The sequence below is a fragment of the Oncorhynchus gorbuscha genome, linkage group LG16 (assembly GCF_021184085.1).
Source record: "Oncorhynchus gorbuscha isolate QuinsamMale2020 ecotype Even-year linkage group LG16, OgorEven_v1.0, whole genome shotgun sequence".
Classification (NCBI taxonomy): domain Eukaryota; kingdom Metazoa; phylum Chordata; class Actinopteri; order Salmoniformes; family Salmonidae; genus Oncorhynchus; species Oncorhynchus gorbuscha.
In genome coordinates, this window is record NC_060188.1 from 68,572,527 (window position 1) to 68,596,757 (window position 24,231).

Below are 24,231 nucleotides of genomic sequence, written 5' to 3' on the forward strand. Positions count from 1 at the left end.
TTTTCTATGTCTATCAAGTTGGTTTCTATCACACTCTCAGGTCTGAAGAAAACCAAAAGAAGTAAGTCTACAGCCGGCAGTTGAATGATTGTTTAGTGATATTAAACAATAAGAAGTGTTTATGGTTTTAATAGGGGGGACTGATGGATTCTGTCAAAAATGTAATGTTTCAAATTAAACTGTAGTTTGTTTTTATCCTGTTTAGTTAATGATTACTGTGAGTTTAGGCCATGAAACTGTGTGTATGCTCATTTAGAAAGATTAACCTAATCAGATTAGAGGAAATTGCCCAGTGTCAGAGAGCAGGGTCAGGCCCAGACCAGAAGATAGATGGGGTGTGATTCTGACATCTGGCTAAACAAAGCGAGGAACATGGACATTCCACAGGGGAAAGGAGGGACACTCATTGGGGTCATAAAATGTATGGCTGAGGAGGTGACACCTACAAGGAATGAAGAGTATAAGATGTTTTCTGAACTTTCTAAATATATGCCCTCAGCTGACTATCCTTGGTATTAAACACTTGAAACTTCAAGCTTTTGGTCTCAATTCCTTATTGCAAAGAGGTTGTAATAGCATTTTTCTTTTTAACATTACTTTAAAAAAAAATCCATTGTATTTTCCACTTTGATTCCACGTCACAATATGTTGACAAATTCCTGAAACACTTGATTCAACCAGTTTCTGCACAGAATGAGTATGACGTTGCATCTTGGTGCAGACAGATCCTTCTACAAACCCTGCATCAGCTCCCATTTGACAGCATGACACCCGGTTGTAGTAAACACATTTCTGAATGCACAGCTCACTGTTGTTTGGCACTATGGCCAATGAAAAAAAAATGTCAAACAACGTTTTGTATGTTTAGTGGTGAAGTCTTGATTTCAGCCGGTTGAATCAGGCCAGCCCCTGATAAGGACACACCCTTTTCTATTTAAACACTTGGTTCTCTGCTAGGAAGCACAGTTCAGTTACTCTAATTTGGTATACTGTTCTGTCTATCCTACAGTGTGACTGTACTGTACTGCTGTGTTATGGCTGGAGGAGGGGTAGGGTTGAGGGGAGCAGCAGCAGGCCTGGTCCTCTCTCTGTGTCTGGTGGTGTCCTGCCGGGCCGGTAAACTCCTGGTGATCCCAGCCGACGGCAGCCATTGGACGGGCATGAAACCATTGGTGGAGGAGCTGGGTCGCCGCGGAAACCAGGTGGTGGTGGTGATTCCAGAGGTAAGTGGCTCTCTGGGTCCATCGGAACACACCATCACACTGACCTACCCCGTGCCCTACACCCGGACACAGCTCCAGACCATTCAGAGGGCCAACCTGGACACCATCATGGCCTCCGACACCTCCAACGACATCAGCAGGATGTGGAGCTACTACCAGACCCTGACGGTTCTCAGGAACTACACCCGTAACAATTGTGACAGCTTGCTATCCAACCAGGACATGATGCAGACTCTGAGGGAGCAGCGGTTTGATGCCATACTGACTGACCCCTTTGCGCCATTGGGCGTGATTGTAGGAGCACTCCTCTCCCTGCCTGCCATCTACATTCACAATGGCCTGCCTTGTGGAATGGACTTTGAGGCCTCCCAGTGCCCCAGCCCACCCTCCTACACCCCTGGACGCTTTACTCACTTCACTGATCACATGACCCTGAGGCAGAGGAGTGTCAACTTCCTTTGGGCGTTGCTCCGCCCCCTGGCTTGCAGGTACATGTTCTCTGATGTCAACCCTAACCCTAAAACAGGGGTACTCAAATACCATTTCAGAAGGCCTGGTCAGACATATTTCCTAGGTGGCAATGGTCCGGATGGATATTTATCAGTGTAGTAACAAACCCGCTCCTCGCAACCCATGCGATCCCAAACTGTTCACACCCCTCTTGTTGGCAGACAAAAATTTCAGTTTTATTGCTAGTTTCCTACAATTCTACACATTATGCCATGGAGCGAAGGAAATAAATCTAGACCGAATATTTTTTGTTTGTACCCACGGTCCGTTTTGACCCCGTTTTGGGTCTAGATCCGGTCCGTGGTCCGCCTATTGAGTATGGCTGCCCTGACCTCAAACCCTTGTCCTGCAGGTACCTGTACTCTGATGTAAACGTCATCGCCTCAGAGATCCTGGGGAGAGAGACCACCATCCCAGAGCTGATGAAGAAGGCATCACTGTGGCTGGAGCGCAACGACTTTACCTTCGAGTTCCCCAGGCCTCTGATGCCTAATATGGTGATGATTGGAGGAATGCACTTTGAGGAGCCAAATGAACTGCCAGAGGTAGCTATAAGCTAAAGACATTTTACATTTGTCATTTATCCAGAGCGACTTCTTATTCAGTGCATGTAACCAAGGGTTCTATTCAATCCGTATTGCAGAAGTTCAGTGCGATTGCAATATTCCTGCATTCACGTAGACTGCAATCACTGTAAATGCTGCATATGTCGGCACAATCGGAAATGGCCTTTCAATTTCAATCACATTGAACTTTCGAGGTAAGGGTTGAATCGAGCCCTAAGGTCAATTAGACAATAGTCTGAACTGATTATTTTTTGTCACTATAAAAAAAGGCCCGATAATATAATGATGTGTAGGACAATTGCAGATGGTGACTGATTGTGTCCTAAATGGCACCCTATTCCCTACAGGGCTCTGGTCAAAAGTAGTGCCATTTGGGACATATTCACAGTCTATTGATCAGATGAGCCAAACTTCTAGCCCTCTTCGCTTCTTCTCAATCATCGATTTATGTTTGTGTACACACATTAGGAAAATAAAACCAGACAGAGGCCCAACCTTTAGAACCTCCAGCCTGGCCTCAGGGCATGGACATATGTGTGTTCTGAATTAGACTGTTGGTTAATTGGGTGTTCTGTGTGGTCTCTCTTTACTCTGTTGAAGAACCATCATCTCAGTGAAAACAGATGGCCATTGACTGTATTGACTTTTGTATTGTCCCTGGGGGCCTGGCTGTATTCCTCAGCTAGTTGTTTACACTGTAGTGCCCTGATACCCCAGATACACAAACAAACATGGTAACATGGTAACAACACCAGTAAACGGTCTGATCATATCCAGAATGATGGGCACTGAAAGTCATTTTTATATTTAGCTTCCGTCATTAGAAACCATCACAGTGAGTTAGTTGATCACCTCAACAGTTCCTGTTCAGGGAGTAAATAGAACGTGGTGTAGAGAGGCTCAGTCTGTGGGTGGGACTGTACTCAGGATAACAGTGTTATTATTGATTACAGTCCTTCACCTTTAAAATAATTGATTAGCACTGTATACTGTATTTTATTGTAATATGTACTGTAATTCAAATATGGTTGATTACGTAACACTCAGCATTCTTTCAATGCTGATGTATTTTTGTTGATGTTCAAGGAAACAAATATTTTATTCTTCATTAACATAGGAGGACAAATGTAATGTATTTGTGTCACTGTGATAAAGGTGGTTTGTCAATAGTAATATTAGCTTTAACCGTAGGTGAAATACTGCTCTATATATCATATGTTAGATGTTATCTCCGTGTGAGTGTTTGTTTCCCAAGACAGCTGCCTTCGCACGCCACTGGTCTTTTTGAGTGTGTATGTGTGTTTGAGAAAGTGTGTGAAAGTATGTGAAAAGTATGTCAGTGTTTTGGGTGGGAGGATAAAGGGGAGGAGCTGAAGTTAATGTACTAGATTCCTCACGAAACATGAGGTCATACTCTGAGCTTGAGGATTAGAATACCACCATGACTCCTCCCATGGTACGTGTAACTTTGATTTACATGCTCTGTAATGAATTTTTTTTTTCATTATCATGCTGCTCAATGGGAAATTAATAAATAGTTTATTTTGTGGAAATAAGAAAACACTTCAAATTAGAAAACAGCCCATTTAAATTAGCCATGTTTACTTTTCTTGTTTCAGTACTTGTTAAAAAAATCTAATTGATCATAAATATCTCTGGTACAGTTTTGCTTTCAAAACTATTGCTTTATAAGTCACAAGCTAGCTAATCTCGGCACCTAGAACCAACTCAGCTAACCCACTGTTAAGGTTGTCACAAGAGATCACTGGCGAGCCAATCTTGTACCTCTCTCAATTGATCTTAAGGAATCATGAACCATTCAGCCTACAGATAAACTTTAGCCCACAGGAAGGACTGTCTGATCTTATATAACAGCCTGCCCATAGAGGCAGCGAGAATGAGCAGGGAGACACTCACCAACCCACCCATCCACAGTTTACTCTGAGGTCCAGCCCCCTCTCAGTAGCACTCAGTGCCAGATCTCAGGGAGGTATTGTCCCTTCTCACAGCAGCTCGCATTACTGAGCTGAAAGGCAGAGAGGCATGGGTTGGGGGGAGAATGTTCCTGTGCTGGGGTTGAGGACGGGGCTGAAGATGGGGCAGTGTCTGGGACAGGGATTGCTGGCCCTGCTGTACTGCCTGGCCCTGTGTCCGGGGACCGTCCAGGGGGACAAGGTCTTGGTGATGCCTGTAGATGGGAGCCACTGGCTGAGCATGAAGCTGCTGGTGAAGGAGCTGGCGGCCAGGGGCCATGAGATGGTGGTGCTGGTCCCTGAGACGTCCATCCTCATCCAGGGCTCTGACTACTACAGGACTGAGACTTTTAGGGTCCCTTACAGCAAGGCCCAGCTGGACGAGAGCGTCAACAAACTGAAGGACGGCGTGTTTCTCAAGATGCCGGAGGTAATGGATATATTTGTGAGCGTGCAGCATCTGGTTGACTTCACCACCATGCAGGTGAAAGGCTGTGAGGGTCTGCTGTATGATGAACCCCTGATGCAGCGTCTCAGAGGAGAAGGGTTCCAGCTGATGTTGACGGATCCCTTCCTACCCTGTGGATCCATCATTGCTGACTCCTTCAACATCCCAGCAGTGTACTTCCTTAGGGGGATCCCCTGTGGGCTGGATGACAGGGCTGCCCAGTGCCCCACTCCCCCCTCCTATGTACCACGCTTCCACTCAGGCAACACTGACCACATGGACTTCCTAGGGAGGTTGAAGAACATGATGATGTACAGTCTGGAGAGCTACCTGTGTACATTCATGTTTGCCAGCTTTGACAAGCTGACCAGTAGGTATCTGGAGAAAGACATGACATACAGGGAGCTGCTGGGAAACGGTGCTATCTGGCTGCTGAGGTATGACTACTCCTTTGAATATCCCAAACCCAGGATGCCCAACATGGTCAACATAGGAGGCATCAACTGTGGTAAAAGAGCTCCACTGCCACCGGTGAGTGCCTAAAAATTAAAACAAACAAGTGGAGAAACTTCCACTTTGCGGAGTTGTGCACCTTATATGTTGTATGGATCCAGGTACAGAAACCTTAAAGGAAAACTTCACCCAAAAACTATTTTGGTATTTGTTTCATTAGTCCATTCTTGATATCGTCCCAAAATGTTTTGAATGTCAGCAATCACATTTTCAAGATATATAACTTTCATAATACAGAAATACAGCCGGTGTGCGCGTTTTGCATCATATGACGTTAAATGACACAAACCAGCTGTATTTCTGTATTTTGAAAGTTATACATCTTGAAAACTTGATTACTGACATGCAAATCATTTTTGGGACTATATCAACAATGGACTAATTAAAGAAATAACTAAGTACAGTTTTAGGGTAGAATTTTCCTTTAAGGGATAGATTCACTGCAGTGGCAGTTGGACCACAGCAATGATTCCTCTGGATAAAATACAGCAAACTTTCAACTTGTTTACATATTTCAAGATATCAAATTCTATATCAGATAAAGATATCAAGATATCAAGATCTTTATGTTCTAACGTGTTCTCTGAATCACTTTTTTGGGGGGGGGGGGGTGTTGTCAGACACTCAATTAGCAACCGGCTGTAACCTGATCTGTGTTTCCTCCATGAGGATTGACTTGGCAAAGCTCAATGTTTGTGTACCATGTTCAGCTCCTCCTCACGTTATACAACATGCATTCCAAACTAATTTGCCTTCAAATCTGTGAACCAATCTAGAAACATAGTGTAGACTAGAGAACCAGCTACTTTCCTGTCAATTCTAAGTATCATGCATTGGGGAGAGTGGAGTAAGTTGAGCCACCCTTTTCCTCCCAAACACACACACACACACACACACACACACACACACACACACACACACACACACACACACACACACACACACACACACACACACACACACACACACACACACACACACAAAATTAAGCATTTTACCAAATATTTAGGAAAGAGGTCATCATTTCATGAATCTGAAGGAAGAAACCATATGGAAAAAGTGGTAAGCAAGTTAAGTCCAAAAAATGAATTTTCCCCAAGCCAATTGAATGTATTGTGTTACAGGCATCATTAAAACCTCTATCTAAACCAAAGTAGATTATTTTAAGATTGTTCTATACATCAGTTGGGGTCTTTATAAGCTTCAATGTGAGGAGCTTATAGACCTAGCATGAAAGTACATCCTTGTAACTTGGGGTAAATTGAGCCGATGGTTGAGCCGATGGTTGAGCCAATGGTTGAGCCAAAAGCAGGTTGAACAAATTGATGCGTTTTCTTCCAAGGCATAATGCAAGGCATTATCGATTGGATATGAGGTAACAGGGCCTATGGCCTATGTTAAAAGTGGTCAAAAAAAGTGCAAAGTGTTTGTTAGGTGTTATTAAGCCTGTATTAATAGATGCTTAAAATGATCAAAAGACAAAAAAATGCAATGTTGTGTTTGGGAAAGGTAGTGATAATATTTCATTCAGGACAGAAATTTGTGGGCACCTTAACTTACCCTGTCCTGCGGTTCAACTTAACTTACCCTGTCCTGCGGTTCAACTTACCCCATACCTGGATTCAAACCAGGTACTGCAGTGACGCCTCTTGCACTGAGATGCAGTGCAGTGTTTTAGAACACTGCACCACTTGGTGTGCCAGAGTGCTATAGGAATCATGCTAAACATAAGTTATCCTGACAATGTTTTAGGCATAAAAGAATCAATGCACCAATAGAAATTCTGCGTAATTACACTTTCAAATTGAGTTTCTGAAAACAGTTCTAGTTAAATCGAGATGTGTGGGGTTCTTCATATTTTGTAGAAAGAAGTATTGCTCAACATTAGTTTTGGGAGAGTATTCCTCACTCTTCTCTAAACATTCTGGTTGTATCCCAAATGACACCATTTTCCCGATATAGTGCACCATTTTTGACCGGGTCCATATGCTCTAGTCAAAAGTAATGCACTATATAGTGAATGGGGTGCCATGTGGGACACTGGCTCTGTGCAGCCAGTGAAACCTGAGCCAGGAACAGCAATTCTTTCCTCCTGGACTGTGGCCATTATAATCTAACAGAGGAACTGAGGGGCCCTATTGTGTTCTTTCAACACTACAAACCTCAGGAAGGGAAACTACTCTGCAGGGATATTTCTGTAGGGTTGGGGTTAGGGTTTAGTATGCCTTTACCTTGTATGACTACAGGGTGTGCTTTCAAAGCATGGCCTCCTTTCATAACCTCACTCTTCAGCCAATGTTTTACTAACTAGACCAACTACTGTGGTAACACTGATGTATGGAAGTTAAGACATATTGTCCAATGTCAACTATATGATTTGGTCCCCTACATGTTTTATTTTGTCCAATGTGAAATGTTGATGGCTACTATGAGGGAACGTTTCAGAGTAAGAGTACACACCAGTTGCTGTCCGTTTTCTGCCTGTGGACATACAATTCCATTGCATAGTGTGAAGATATTTCAAAAGATCTAGTAGCATAACTGTGATATGTGGTTGTACTTTCCCACTAAACTTAGTGGCAAGAAAAAGTATGTGAACCCTTTGGAATTACCTGGATTTCTGCATAAATTGGTCATCACATTTGATCTGATCTTCATCTAAGTCACAACAATAGACAAACAGTCTGCTTAAACTAATAAACATTTATACGTTTTCATGTCTTTATTGAACACACCATGTAAACATTCACAGTGTAGGGTGGAAAAAGTATGTGAACCCTTGGATTTAATAACTAGTTGTCCCTCCTTTGGCAGCAATAAACCCAACCAAATGTTTTTTGTAGTTGCGGATCAGACCTGCACAATGGTCAGGAGGAATTTTGGACCATTCATCTTTCAATTCAGCAATATTCTTGGGATGTCTGGTGTGAACCGCTCGAGGTCATGCCACAGCATTTTAAAATTGGGTTGAGGTCAGGACTCTGAGCCACTCCAGAAGGTGTATTTTCTTCTGTTCAAGCCATTCTGTTGATTTACTTCTGTCTTTTGGGTTGTTGTCCTGTTGCATCACCCAACTTCTGTTGAGCTTCAATTGGCAGACAGATAGACTTACATTCTCCTGCAAAATGTCTTGATAAACTTGGGAATTCATTTTTCTGTCGATGATAGCAAGCTGTCCAGGCCCTGAGGAAGCAAAGCAGCCCAACCATGATACTCCCTCCACTATACTTTACAGTTGGGATAAGGTTGATGTTGATGTGCCGTGCCTTTTTTTCCTCCACACAAAGTGGTGTGTGTTCCTTCCAATGCCTGTGTGTGTGGTGTGTGTTCCTGAACCATGCCTTTGTTCGAGGCATGGTTCACATCAGGCAATGCTTCTGGTGAATAGCACACTCAAAATGTGTCAGTGTTTTTTATAGGGCTGCTCTATCCAACATTTCCAATCTCGTCTCATTGATTGGACTCCAGGTTAGCTGACTGGAAAAGTCATTAGCCTAGGGGTTCACATACTTTTTCCAACCTACACTGTGAATGTTTAAATTATGTATTCAATATAGACAATACAATTCGTGTGTTATTAGTTTAAGCAAATTGTGTTTGTCTTGTTGTGACTAAGCTAAAGATCAGATCAAATTGTATGACTAATTTATGCAGAAATTAAGGTAATTCTAAAGGGTCCACATAGTTTTTCTTGCCACTGTAGTTGAATGCAATGACTAAGTCACTGGATAAGCGCAACTGCTAAATGACTCAAATGTTAAATGTAAAATGTCCTTGTTAAGTAACCATTCACCCCCGTGCCTCTACAGGACCTGCAGGAGTTTGTGGATGAGTCAGGAGAGGATGGCTTCGTGGTCTTCACCCTGGGCTCTTTGGTCTCCCAGATGCCAGAGGAGAGAGCCAAGCAGTTCTTTGATGCCTTCAGCAGGATCCCTCAGAGGGTAAGGACAATGCAAATACATCCCAAATGGCACCCTATTTTCTACATAGTGCACGACTTTTGACCAGAACTGTCCAAATGTAGTGCACTGTCGTTCTACAGAAGTGGTGTAAATCTAACAAACTTTCAGCACACATCTTCCAACATACAGTACGTCAGGTAGACATATACTCACACAATTTGTATAGCATATTTTAAATATTTACCTGAATTCCTTACCACTCCACTAAATGTGTCACTACTGAAACATACCAAAAAAGTTGCAATAAAGGGAGAACCATGCACAGTAGTGATCATTTTGATTTAACCTTCTATTAGATTAATTGTAATATTTTTATTTGCATAACAAAATATTAAAAAACATGATTTTTAACCTGATTTTAAAAACCTTTAAATCGAATGTAATTGTTTTCTGTTAAATGTTCAATGTTGATTAATTGTTGTTAGATGTTTAAAATATCACTTTACCCATTTTTATTTTGGCAAAACAAACTGCAGTTTCAGTCTTAAGTGTCAATCATAGAGATAAAAGAGCACTCTAGATGGAAATAACTGTTCTGTTGTAGACATTTCCATTGAGGGCTTCCACCATTTAAAGAGGAAATGCCTCCTAGAACCAACTTCCCTGGTTATAAATGGCCTATGTGGCATCGATAGGAATCAGAAACATTCATTATAGTGTCAATATTTACTACAATGTGTAAAGAGGATAATTTTGGTCATAAAGTGAGTCTCGCCCAAAACGAGATTTGGAAGTCAATGGGTCACAACGGGTATGGATGGGTAGGTTTTAGATTACTTACATGTCGAATTTAGTCAGTGATGTCCAATTGCCCAGAGACGACAAGGTGTGGTCCGCCCCCAGCTGCAATGTGTAACGAATGCACACTTGCAAACTTCTAATGCATTCAACAATATTGCAAGGAATGGATTACATACGACAAGATGACTGTGACGTATGTGGTGAGTAGCTAGCTAGCTATGATACTGTGATGTAACTAGCTAAATACATATCCTCTCTATGTGTAATGTCATAGAGAAAAATTTGCATAGTTATACCTGACTGTACAATTTGATGGGATGTAACAGTCAGCTTGCTATCGATAAGGTTTCAACTTGAATTGGCTAGTTAAGCTACCTATTAGTGAACGTATGCTAATTCATTTAAATTAGGATAAAGATATAACTAACCTGGATTTGCAAGTTATGTAGCTAGCTAATATCCTTTAAAAAAAAAATTGATTTGACCCCTTTTTCTCCCCAATTTCATGGTATCCAATTGTTTTGTTTTTATTAGCTACTATATTGTCTCATCGCTACAACTCCCGTACCGATACACAACCCAACCAAGCCGCACTGCTTCTTAACACAGCGCGCATCCAACCCAGAAGCCAGCCGCACCAATGTGTCGGAGGAAACACCGTGCACCTGGCAACCTTGGTTAGCGCACACTGCGCCCGGCCCGCCACAGGAGTCGCTGGTGCGGGATGAGACAAGGATATCCCTACCGGCCAAGCCCTTCCTAACCCGGATGACGCTAGAGGCCAATTGTGCATCGCCCCACGGACCTCCCGGTCGCGGCCATTTACGACAGAGCCTGGGCGCGAACCCAGGGTCTCTGGTGGCACAGCTGGCGCTGCAGTACAGCGCCCTTAACCACTGGCTAATATACTTTTTTAAGAACAGGAATGTTATTTGGGTTTTCTCTTGATAACTCTGGCCCAGACGGAATTCTGCCTTTACTGTAATGGATCTCGGAGTTATGATCAATGGCTAGGTTAGTTAGCTAGCTTTCGGGGGCTTCGTCTGCTACTAGTGCTAAAACAAAATGCCCGTTATCATAAAAGTATATTGTGTATTTTCTAGCGCAAAAATAAATGAAGGATGGCATTTGTCTAGCCCGAGTACCAGTCTTTTTAGCGAGCATGCTACAAATGAGTGTCAGCAAGCATTCAGCAATGTAACTTTACACACCTGGTTGCATAGAAACGACGTCAACATCACTGGCCTGAATCTATTCTGTACTTAGTCACTATTTGTATAATTACTTCCAAACCAGAGAAAAGTACATTTTTCTTCGCTGTATGTTTATTGAGTGATGATATTTTTATTCTATTCACAGACTACTTACAAAACCTGGTGGATTTGTTGTTCAGCAGTGTTATGGGAACCCTCTTACCATATCAGGAGCAGAACGCCCCAGTCTCTTTATTGTGCATGAAGCTGTTGAAAGTTATCAAAACACTTTGTTTAGAATATCTGTAGTGCCTTCATAAAGTATTCATACCCCTTGACTTATTCCACATATTGTTTTACAGCATGAATTCTAAATATGTTTTCTTAGCCATCTACACACAATACCCAATAAATGACAGTGAAAACAAGTTTTAGAAATGTTAGCTAATTTCTTGAAAATTAAAAGACAGACATATCTAATTTATCCAACTATTCACACCTCTGAGTCAATACATTTCAGAATCACCTTTGGCAGCGATTAGTCTTTCTGGGTAAATCTAAGAGCTTTGCATAGCTGGATTCTTCAATATTTGCCCATTGTTCTTTTCAAAATTCTTCAAGCTCTGTCAAATTGGTTAAATCATTGCAAGTCTTGCCGAGCAATATGTCAAAAATATAATTCTATCACTCAGGAACATTTTATTAGCTTTATTAGGATCCCCATTAGCCGGCGCAATGGCGACAGCTAGTCTTACTGGGGTCCGACATATAATGAAAGACAAAATACTTTACATACATTTAAATCATTGACATGTAGTGTGTGCATTCATTTATCAGTTACACATACATGTCAGTACAAACATACAACAAGTAGGTCACATGTGGGAGAGGCCTTGTGCCGTGAGGTGTTGCTTTATTAGTGTTTTGAAACCAGGTTTGCTGTTCACTTGCGCTATACAAGATGGAAAGGCACTCATGGCTCTGTATAATACTGTACGTTTCCTTGAAATTGTTCAGGACCTGGGGACTGAAAATACCCCTGGTGTCATGTCTGGTGGGGTAAGTGTTTTCAGTGCTGTGTGTAAGTTGACTATGCAAACAATTTGGACTTTAACACGTTTATTGTAAAAAACAAGTGACGCAGCCAGTATTCCCTCAACTCTTAGCCAAGACAGACTGGCGTGCATAGTACTAATATTAGCCCTTTGATTACATTGAAAAGCAAGATGTGCCGCTCTGCTTTGGGCCAGCTGCAGCTTCATTAGGTATTTCTTCGCAGTACTTGACTATATGACTGGGCAATAATCAGGATAAGATAAAACTAGAGCCTGCAGGACTTGCTTTGTGGATTGTGGTGTCTAAAAAGGAGAGCATCTCTTTATTACGGACAGACATCTCCCCATATTTACAACCATTGAACCTATATGTTTTCACCATGACAGTTTACAATCTAAGATGACTCCAAGTCATTTAGTCTCAACTTGTTCAGCAGCCACACCATTCATTACCAGATTCAGCTGAGGTCTAGAACGATTTCTACCAAATACAACCAAAACAGACTGAACTCTTTAAGGGTTTCATTTACTTCATTAGTTGTGGCTGCTGATGCGTATATGGTTGAATCGTTAGCAAACATGGACACACATGCTTTGTTTAATGCCAGTGGCAGGTCATTGGTAAAAATAGAAAAGAGTAGAGGGCCTAGAGAGCTAACAGTACAGCTCCCACAATTTATTTCAACCCATCAGTAATTTGTGTCAGTGCGGTACATGTTGAGTGCCCTTCTATACAACCATGCTGAAAGTCTGTTGTTAATTTATTTACAGAGAAGTAGCATTGTATTTGGTCAAACAGTTTGCTAAGAGTTAGCAGCAAGTTGATAGGTCTGCTGTTAGAACCAGTAAAGGCCGCTTTACCACTCTTGGGTAGTGGAATGACTTTGGCTTCCCTCCAGGCCTAAGGTCAAAGAATTTCCACCAGGCTTAAAGATTAGGATGAGACAGATAAGAGTAGCTATAGAGTCAGCTACCATCCTTCGTAGCTTTACATCTAAGTTGTCAATGCCAGGAGTTTTGTCATTATTGATCGATAACAATATTTCCACCTCCCACACAAACTTTACAAAATTCAAACTTGCAATGATTTAAAAAAGAAACATTATACATGAGTGATGGCTCATTGTTGGCATTTCAAGCCTAAATTTGCCCACTTTGCCAGTGAAGTAATCATTAAGATAATTGGCAACATCAAAATGATTGTGATGAATAAGCCATCTGATTCGATAAAAGATGGAGTTGAATGTCTTTCTGCCCATCATTTATTTTAAAGTATCAATAATGGAAGAAGCAATTTCATAAATTCAAGTGCAGCATCTGTATGTTCCTTATTAAATCACATCAGACCAACAAATATTTTTAACATCCACATAAGTCAAAGCTAAATCTTTTGTATGATATCTTACACTATTAGGCCCAGATTTGTATTTTGTTTTACTTTGGCTTTCCTGGATATTGCCACTGCATTCAATGGGTACAGATAACATTTTTACAAATACTGTAGAACTTGTATCAGTACATGTGGATGACATTCACTGCCTTCTTGGTAAGAAACTAATGTAGAATTGGCCTTTTGTTTTAGGTTATTGTTCAGCTGAAAGGTGAATTCATCTCCTAGTGTCTGGTGGAAAGCAAACAACCAGGTTTTTGCCTGTGCTTAAATTCCATTCAGCTTATTTTTTATCCTGAAAAACTCCCCAGTTCTTAATGATTACAAGTGTTAGGTTCTTATTTTTCAGGGTAAATAACTCACGGACACTAGAGAAGCTTTAACCACATTTAATTATTCCTAAAGGTTCTGTACAGCTGTAATGAGACAGCAAAACATTTCTTTCTTCACATTTATATACATCCTACTTAAAACACATCCTTACAGTTTATGGCTCCACAGGAAGCTAATACAGAGGGTAATGGGATGACAAACCTTTATTACTGCCTTAAGAGAATCTGTCCTCACCTCCTGACCTCAACACATTCCTTCATCTAATCCATAGATGTCCATTGTTTTTCTTCAGAGAACCATTAACTTCTGACATAACACAATCTCAATTATCAAAGTTCAGCCGATTCCAGCACAAGCATACCCATAACATGATGCAGCTACCAATATGCTTGAAAATATATAGAGTGGTACTCCGCAATGTATGTTATTGTATTTGCCCCGAACATAACACTTTGTATTCAGGACATAAATGCAATTGCTTTGCCACATGCTTTGCAGTATTACTTTAGTGCCTTGTTGCAAACAGGATGCATGTTTTGGAATATTTTTATTCTGCACAGACTTTGTTCTTTTCAATCTGTCAATTTGGTTAGTTTTGTGGAGTAACTACAATGTTGGTAATCCATCCTCAGTTCTCTTAACCTCTCTAGGGTACGTGGGGCGGTAGCGTCCCACCTGTCAACAGCCAGTGAAAGTGCAGGGTGCCAAATTCAAATCAACAAAAATATCATAATTAAAATTCCTCAAACATACATGTATTTTACATCATTTTAAAGATAACATTCTCGTTAATCCAGCCGCAGTGTCTGATTTCAAAAATACTTTACAGCGAAAGCACAAAACTATTATGTTAGGTCACCACCAACTCACAGAAAAACCAAGCAATTTTTCCAACCAAAGAGAGGAGTCACAAAAGCAGAAATATAGATCAAATTAAATCACTCTCCATCAGATGACACTCCAAGGACTTCATGTTACACAATGCATGTATGTTTTGTTCGGTAAAGTTCATATTTATATCCAAAAATCTGAGTTTACATTGGTGCATTATGTTCAATAGTTCCAGAACATGCAATGATTTTTGCAGAGAGCCACATCAAAATGACAGAAATACTCATAATAAACATTGATAAAGATACGAATATTATACATGGAACTTTAGATAAACATCTTCTTAATGCAACTGCTGTGTCAGATTAAAAAAAAAACTTTACAGAAAAAGCCAATCATGCAATAATCTGAGTACAGCGTTCAGACGACAAAATCAAGCCAAATTGATATCCGCCATGTTGGAGTCAACATTAGACAGAAATAGCATTATAAATATTCACTTACCTTTGATGATAATCAGAATGCACTCCCAGGAATCCCAGGTCCATATTAAATGTTTGTTTTGTTCGATAATGTCCATAATTTATGTCCAAATAGATCTTTTTTGTTAGCGCATTTGGTAAACAAATCCACACTCATGAAGCACACCAGTTGCAGATGAAATGTCCAAAAGTTCCGTTACGGTCCATAGAAACCTGTCAAACTAATTATAGAATCAATCTTTAGGATGTTTTTAACATAAATCTTCAATAATATTCTAACTGGAGAATTCCTTTTTGTCTGTAGAGAAGCAATGGAACAGAGCTCGCGAGACTGATGTCGAGGCTGCTGGTAGACACCTGACTCAATCCCCTCTCATTCGGCCTCACCTCACAGTAGAGGCATCAAACAAGTTTCTAACAAGTTTCATCTAGTGGAAGCCTTAGGAAGTGCAACATAACCAATATCCCACTGTAAATTCAATAGAGGCTGAGTTAAACAACTACAAGCCTCAGATTTCCCACTTCCTGGTTTATTTTTTTTCTCAGGTTTTTGCCATATGAGTTCTGTTATACTCAGACATCATTCAAACAATTTTAGAAACTTCAGTGTTTTCTATCCAAATCTACTAATTATATGCATATTCTAGCTTTTAAGGCAGAGTAGCAGGCAGTTTAATTTGGGCATGCTTTTCATCCAAAATTCCCAATGCTGCCCCATACCCTAGAGAAGTTAAAGTCTGCAACTGTTTTAAAGTCACTATTGGCCTCATGGTGAAATCTGAGCAGTTTCCGTCCTCTCTGGCAACTGAGTTAGCAAGGATGCCTGTATCTTTGTAGTAACTGGGTGTATTAATACACTATCCAAGGTGAAGTTATTAATTGCACTCTTTTTTTTGTTGACCGATCTATCAATAGGTGCCCTTTGGATTTATTAGGGACCCCATTTGCTGCTGCTAAAGCAGCAGCTACTCTTCTTGGGGTACATATACAGTACCAGTCAAAAGTCTGGACACCTCATTCCAGGGTTTTTCTTTATTTTTTTAAAAATTTTCTACATTGTAGAATAACAGTGAAAACACCAACACTATGAAATAACACAGTAAACAAAAAAAAGCATTATAAAATATAGTTTGATTTGATTTTGAGATTCTTCAAAGTAGCAACCCTTTGCTTTGATAATAGCTTTGCACACTCTTGACATTCTCTCAACCAGCTTCATGAGATAGTGACCTGGAATGCATTTCAATTAACAGGCGTGCCTTGTTAAGGTAATTTTTTTGAATTTCGTTCCTCCTTAATGCATTTGAGCCAATCAGTTGTGTTTTGACATGGTAGGGGGGGTATACAGAAGATAGCCCTATTTGGTGAAAGACCAAGTCCATATTATGGCAAGAACAGCTCAAATAAGCAAAGGGAAACGAAAGTCCATCATTACTTTAAGACATGAAGGTCAGTCAATCCGTAAAATGTCTAACTTTGAACGTTTCTTCAAGCGCTATGATGAAACTGGCTCTCGTGAGGACTGCCACAGGAAAGGAAGACCCAGACATACCTCTGCTGCAGAGTTAACTGCACCTCAGATTGCAGTCCAAATAAATGCTCAAAGTTCAAGTTGCAGACATCTCAAAATCAACTGTTCATTGGAGACGCGTGAATCAGGCCTTCATGGTCAAATTGCTGCAAAGAAATCACTACTAAACGACACCAATAAGACGACACTTGCTTGGGCCAAGAAACACGAGCTATGGACATTAGATGGGTGGAAATCTGTCCTTTGGTCTGATGAGTCCAATTTTGAGATTTTTGGTTCCAACTGCCGGGTCGCAGAGTAGCTGAACGGATGATCTCCGCATGTGTGCTTCCCACCGTGAAGCATGGAGGTGGTGTGATGGTGCTTTGCTGGTGACATGGTCAGTGATTTATTTAGAATTCAAGGCACACTTAACCAGCATGGCTACCATATCATTCTGCAGTGATACGCCATCCAATCTGGTTTGGGCTTAGTGGGAGAATCATTTGATTTTCAACAGGACAATGACCCAGCACACCTCCAGGCTGTGTAAGGGCTATTTGACCAAGAAGGAGAGTGATGGAATGCTGCATCAGATGAGCTGGCCTCCACAATCACTCGACCTCAACCCAATTGAGATCGTTTGGGATGAGTTGGACTGCAGAGCGAAGGAAAAGCAGCCAACAAGTACCCAGCATATGTGGGATCGCCTTCAAGACGGTTGGAAAAGCATTCCAAGTAAAGCTGGTTGAGAGAATGCAAGGAGTGTGAAAATCTGCCATCAAGGCAAAGGTTGGTTACTTTGAAGAATCAAAAATATTATTTTGATTTAACACTTGTTTGGTTGCTACATGATTCCATGTGTTATTTCATAGTTTTGATGTCGTCACTATTATTATATTATGTAGAAAATAGTAAAAATTAAGAAAGACCCTTGAATGAGTAGGTGTCCAAACTCGACTGGTACTGTGTGTTTAATATACTACCCAGATACAAAAGTGTCTGATCACAGAAAATTCCATATAACTCTAGAAAAATACCACCATTACTAAAACATTTAACTCATTCATAATAAAAGCTATTACTATTCTGATTTCAGATTATCAATCTTTGCAAAATAAGGAAGGCTCAATATGCTCCATCTTCATTAGGGAGTTGTGTTAATTGTAGTTTGGGATGAAATCGTATAAGACACACTGTTCCTGTTATTGTCTCCTCCCACCTCCAGGTGTCACATGTTTTCCTCATTAGTCCCTGGGTATTTATTCCTGTGTTCCATGTTTGTCTGTTGCCAGTTCGTCTGGTCAAGTCAACCAGCATATTTTTCTGTGCTCCTGTTTTTCGTCTTCTCAGTTGACCCCTTCCTGCCTCTACTCTACTTCTCTCACGTCACCCCGCTCCTCCGCTCTCTCCACTGGCTTCCAGTTGAAGCTCGCATCCGCTACAAGACCATGGTGCTTGCCTACGGAGCTGTGAGGGGAACGGCACCTCAGTACCTCCAGGCTCTGATCAGGCCCTACACCCAAACAAGGGCACTGCGTTCATCCACCTCTGGCCTGCTCGCCTCCCTACCACTGAGGAAGTACAGTTCCCGCTCAGCCCAGTCAAAACTGTTCGCTGCTCTGGCCCCCCAATGGTGGAACAAACTCCCTCACGACGCCAGGACAGCGGAGTCAATCACCACCTTCCGGAGACACCTGAAACCCCACCTCTTTAAGGAATACCTAGGATAGGATAAGTAATCCTTCTCACCCCCCCCCCTTTAAGATTTAGATGCACTATTGTAAAGTGACTGTTCTACTAGATGTCATAAGGTGAATGCACCAATTTGCAAGTCGCTCTGGATAAGAGCGTCTGCTAAATGACTTAAATGTAAAATGTAAAAATGTAACCTGCCTGCCTGACTGTACTGCCTGTCCTGACCTCGAGCCTGCCAGTCACCCTGTACCTCCTGGACTCTGACCATGTTATGATCATTTGCCTGTCCACGACCCTTCTCTTGCCTGCCTTTTGGATTATAATTAATATCAGAGACTCAAACCATCTGCCTCCCATGTCTGCATCTGGGTCTCGCCCTGTGCCCTTATAGTCCCATAGTAATGAACGTGTTGGGACGAAATAGGCAGGCAACATGACCCTAAGGAATTACCTTCCAGTGAATGCATTATAACATTGGCTGAAATAGTACTCACACACAACTACTTCATGTTTCTAAATTATTTCTTTATTCAGATGAAGGGTACTGCTATGGGATCCCTCATGGCTCCTTACTATGGTAATTTGAGTTACATGGAGAAACCATCTATTTTCAATCCTTTCAAAACTGTTTTCTTGCCTAACATCCTTATTTGGAAACGGTACATTGATATTTTTATTCTATGGAGGGGTGATGTAAAACAGCTCCAGGCGTTCCATGCTTTTCTTAACTCCTGTTCTGAGCATCCTACTGATTGTAACAGTTTGATGAGTGCTGATAGCGGTCACCCACTTCCCCCTGAAAAACAGCTTGCCCTACAGCCAATTCTGTAGAGTCAAAATAATTTGTAAAAAAACAGATTGACATAAATATGGCTGAGACTAAGAAAATTGAAGGAGTGGGGGTACAAAAATGGTCAGATTAATACTGCCATTGAGAAAATTCTAAACAAAACGAGACATGACTGTTTCAGTATGATATGTTAGATAAAGGAATAACGACAGACACCAATGTCAGGTTCAATAGCCTTGTTTGTGCATTGTAAGAATGGCTACAACTGGAGTCCGGGGAATAGTCCGGCTAGTCGATTACCTATCAACTAGACTCCGTAACATCATCCTGCTTAACAGGTTTTTTGCAATCTTGACAGCTGATTCTGCCTTGCCATTTGCTTTTTGGTGTCTTGGAGAGGAGGTCACGTGGTCAAACTCCCATTCTGAGGCGAAACGCTTGAACTGTGCAGTGAATTGTGGGCCATTGTCCGTGATTACCTTGTCAGGCTGACCTTGCCTTGCAAACTGCGCCTTGCAGCACTTTATGACCGTCTCTGCAGACAAGTCAGGGAGCAATTCAATTTCCCAAAAGTCAGAGTAGTGATCAACGATGAGAAGATAGTCCTTTTGTCTGTGGCTGAATAAGTCCATGCTGACGATTTGCCAGGCCCTTGTGGGCAGTTCGTGTGACATCATGGTTTCCTTTTGCTGTTCATGAGCGTACTCGTTGCATGTTGTACAGTTGCTGACAAAGTCTTTAATTTCTGCTTGCATGTTTGGCCAGTATAATGTTTCACGAACTTGGCGGTAGCATGCATCACCTCCAACGTGACTGGAGTGTATGCGGGTAAGCTTCTCTGGACGTAGTGATTTGGGAATAATGACCTTCTGAACAAGACGCCGTTTTGCACGCTGATCTCATCTCGAAAGGTCCAGTATTCTCTCACTGTGAAAGGTGTCTCCTCTTTCAGGTATGGCCAACCTGCGAGAGCCATGGACTTCAGTGACTGTAGGCGTTCGTCCTTGTCAGTGTGTTGCCTTATCTGGGCTAGGCGGTGATCTGTGACGTTTAAGTAGTCTGCCTGATTGATCTGTTGAACATCTTGTTGTTCCTGCTGTAGCGAACAGATGGCTTGCCGCTGATAGACAGTGCCTCTGCCTGTACATTGTGTGTGTCGCTGATGTACATCTCTGGTCCTGGCTTGTAAATGACCTTCAGGCTGTAGTTTTGCAGAGTCAGCAGCATGCTTTGAAGCCACTTGGGTGCTTTGAGGAGAGGTTTACTGAATATGGCAATGAGTGGTTTGTGGTCAGTTTCAGCGATGACCAGGTCTCGCCCATATAAGTAGTGATGGAATCGCTGGCAGGAGAAGACTATGCTGAGTCACTCTTTCTCAATTTGTGCATAGTTTTGTTCGGTGGTGGTGAGCGTTCGAGGCAAACGCAACGGGCTGGCCTTCCTGCATAAGGCAGCATCCAAGTCCCCTTTGGCTGGAGTCGCTCTGGATTGTGACAGGCTTCATGACGTCGTAGTAGCGCAACACTGGCATGGATGAAGCCAGAGATGTAATCTCCTGCACTGCGGCCTCGTGCTTGGGTAGCCAGTGCCATGGTGTGTCTTTGTCTAGCGACCGGCGCAGAGGCTCACAGACTGCTGATAGGTGTGGCATGAACTTTGAAAGATAGTTTGCAAAGCCGATGAGACGCTGTACTCCTTTTGCATCAGACGGGTTTGGCATGTCGAGGATTGCTCTGACCTTGTCTGGGTCCAGCTTCAGGCCTTTTGCCGAGAGAATGTGGCCATGGAAGTGGACGTCTTTCACCTTGAACTGCAGCTTCTTCAGGCCAAGGCCAAGTTGGTATATCTCAGGCGCCACCGAGTTGGTATATCTCAGGCGCCACCGAGACACCAAACGGGAGCTTGAGCCAGCGTTTCCGACCCCAGGGGGTCCAGAAGGTAGTCATGAGGCTGCTTTCTTCATCCAGCTTGCATTGAAGGAATGCATCTCGGGCATCCACCAAGGTGAAAATCCTGGCCTTGGGAAGCTTATAGAGGACATCCTCTAGTGTCGGCATGATGTAGTGGGATCGTTTCAGTACTTGGTTCAGATGCTTTGGGTCGATGCAGACCCTCAGCTTCTCTGTTTTTTTCACTATGACCATATTGCTGATCCAGTCAGTTGGTTGTCACAGATGTCATGTGGCCATCGGCCTCATACTTGTCCAGCTGGGCCTTCACAGCCACTTTCATTGCAATGGGCACATTGCGGGGAGCACACTGGACTGGAGTGATGCTCTCATCCACTTCAAAGTGTACCTCCCCAGGCACAGATTCAACGGGCATGTTGAATACATCGTCATATCTGCTAAGTAGTTGTTCTTTGGACAGGGGTCCATGCTGGACATGATCCACAATGTGCAGGTCATTTGGTACAGTGAACTGCATCAGTCCCAGGTGTTCGCATGTAGAGCCTGAGAGGAGAGGATGTTGACTGGTTTTTACAATCTCAAACTCCAGCTTGTGTTTGCGTCCCCGAATAACACATTCGGTCTCAAAGGTGCCCATAGAGCTCATTAGCTCTCCTGAGTAGAGCTTTAGTCTAGTATCGCTGGGCAATAGATGTGTGTCAGGTGCCAGATTGATTTTGTCTTTGTAGCTCATTACGTTGCATGTAGCACCAGAATCCAGTTGACATTGTTGTGTAATCGTAGTGTCACAAACCATTTCTTCCCTCGAGTGTACAGCCCCAATGGATTCATGCATGTAAATGTCACTTTCACTTTTCAGCTCTGAACATTGAATGACATCATCAACACAGTGAATCTTGCCCTCACTCTCCCTTCTTTTGCGACACACTTTTGCAAAATGATTATTAGTTCCACAAGCTCTGCATGGTTTTCCGTAGGCAGGGCAGTGCTCTTTGCCACGTGTGTGTGTATTCCCACAGTATTTACATGCTACGGGGCTCTCTGTGTTCAAGGTTCGTGGTGAATTGCTCTGCCTCGATTGGTTTAGTCTGAATGTCTGCCTAGCAACAGCGTGAATGGTATCAACATCGGAGCGTGGGATTTCGATTTCCATTGCTCTCATTCTCATGTCAGTGGCTTCAGCAGTGCGGCACATTTCAATGGCAGTTACTAATGTTAAGTCTCTCTCAGTAGACGCCGGCGTGTATCCTCATTTGCAATTCCCAGCACTTATTTTGTCACGAATCAATTCATCTTTCAATCCCCCGTATTCACAAGTGGCTGATTTCTCTCTCAAAAGGGTTACAAAGTTGTGTACTGACTCACCCTCTTCCTGTTTACAGCTTCCGAAAACGAACCGCTCATAAATTACGTTTCTGGCGGGTTTGAAGTAATTCTCCAATGCATCCAATATAGCCTTTGCATCACACTGTTGACGTGTTGTGAGGGTGAGATTGTGCCGTTAGACATGCCTGCATTCGCTGCCCATTAAACTCCTCAGAGTTGCCGCTTGTACCTCGTTGGGTTTCTCATGTAGACCGGTCGCCAGCGCATAGTCCTCGAATTCATCCCTGAAGTTGTCCCAATTAGTATTCCAGTCCCCTGTGAGAACCATGGGATTTGGTGGCGGAATGTTCGCTGCCATAGCAATGGAATATGAGATTTCTTTGCCTTCAGTCATCGACTTAGGTAGTGATGCTAGCTAGGCAGCTAACAACGAGTTGACCAGTGTTGTGAGTAGGAAACAGCGTGTGTTCGCATATGGAACGTAACTGCGCCTATACTGTACTTAGCTACAAAAATAACAAAACGTGTGTTTTCCGAGCCACTTCTGATACCATGTTTCAGTATGATATGTTAGATAAAGGAATAACGACAGACACCAATGTCAGGTTCAATAGCCTTGTTTGTGCATTGTACGAATGGCTACAACTGGAGAACAGTCCGGCTAGTCGATTACCTATCAACTAGACTCCGTAACAATGACCTATTAAGGTCAGTCTCTCAAAAGGGTTGCGTTCTAGCTACTCGCTATTCAAAGTGTTCTGAGCAAGTTAAGGGAATCATTCAAACATTGGCACATTCTAAGATCCGATGATAGTATTGGTAATGTGTTTTCGGACCTTCCCTTGGTTGTATTCTCGCAGGGGCAGAAATCTCAGATCAATTGGTAAACTCTGATTTATCACCCCAAGATATCCCTGCACAACGTGCATTTGTGCCCCTAATGGATGGAAACTACAAGTGTAATGGCTGTGCTCAATGCAATGGCACTTAAATGTAGATCATTCAAATACCCCCAAACAGGGAAACAGATCACCAATCAAAAGGTGTTATCAGGTGCTCCACTAAGGCAGTTATGTATCTTATAACTTGTCCTTGTGGTAAAAATGTGGGTAAAACAAAGCGCAAATTAAAAGTACGAATCTCTGAGCATCATTAGGTGCAAAAACGACTTACCCAGTTGCGGCACACTTTTTGGAAGCAAACCACTCGATTTCGTCTCTACGTTATATTGGCATCGAACATGTCACGCTCCCTAGGAGAGGGGGTGACCTCGACAATTTATTGTTAAAACGAGAGCCTGCCTGGATCTTTAATTTAAAGACCCTTGCTCCCGTCGGTCTCAACGTAGACTTTGATTTGAAGTCATTCTTGTGATTTTGCTATTGTAAATGGTTGTTGGCTTCTGTAGCCAAATTGTATCTATGATCGTACACTATCCATTTGTTTTTTGTATGTTATTTTAATGAGAATTAACTAATGACACCAGGCCACGATTACAGACAACTGAGAGTGTCTTGACATATATATATATATATATATATTTAAGCGAGTTACCCTGCAGTGTTTGTCATTATACCCTGATGAAGACAGCTTCTGTCGAAACGTTGGACAATAGATTTTTTTGCATCTGAGCTCCTAGACTGTGCGGCTCTCCTTTTATTTATTTTTAGGCAGCGTTTCTCAGCCAGTCGAAATCATGAATCAGCTGGTGTTGATAAAAGGTTATGTAGAAGGGTGAGCCGGTTAAGGATCGATTCAGACAAGGTGTTAAAATTGT

The 24,231-nt window shown here is 42.2% G+C and overlaps 1 protein-coding gene across 3 annotated transcripts in view; it reads left to right on the forward strand.

Moving 5' to 3' along the window:
* Positions 1-962: 962 nt before the first annotated feature.
* Positions 963-24,231, forward strand: part of LOC123998832 (UDP-glucuronosyltransferase-like) — a 29,181-nt gene continuing 5,912 nt past the window's right edge. The window contains exons 1-3 of one of the 3 annotated variants that reach the window (XM_046304028.1): positions 963-1,711; positions 2,086-2,278; positions 9,043-9,174. In XM_046304028.1, coding sequence (XP_046159984.1) covers positions 1,035-1,711; positions 2,086-2,278; positions 9,043-9,174 — 1,002 coding nt within the window. In that variant the 5' untranslated portion in view covers positions 963-1,034. Of the gene's footprint in view, positions 1,712-2,085; positions 2,279-4,238; positions 5,252-9,042; positions 9,175-24,231 lie in introns of those variants that run through there. The other 2 variants (XM_046304029.1, XM_046304027.1) reach the window with 2 other exon arrangements.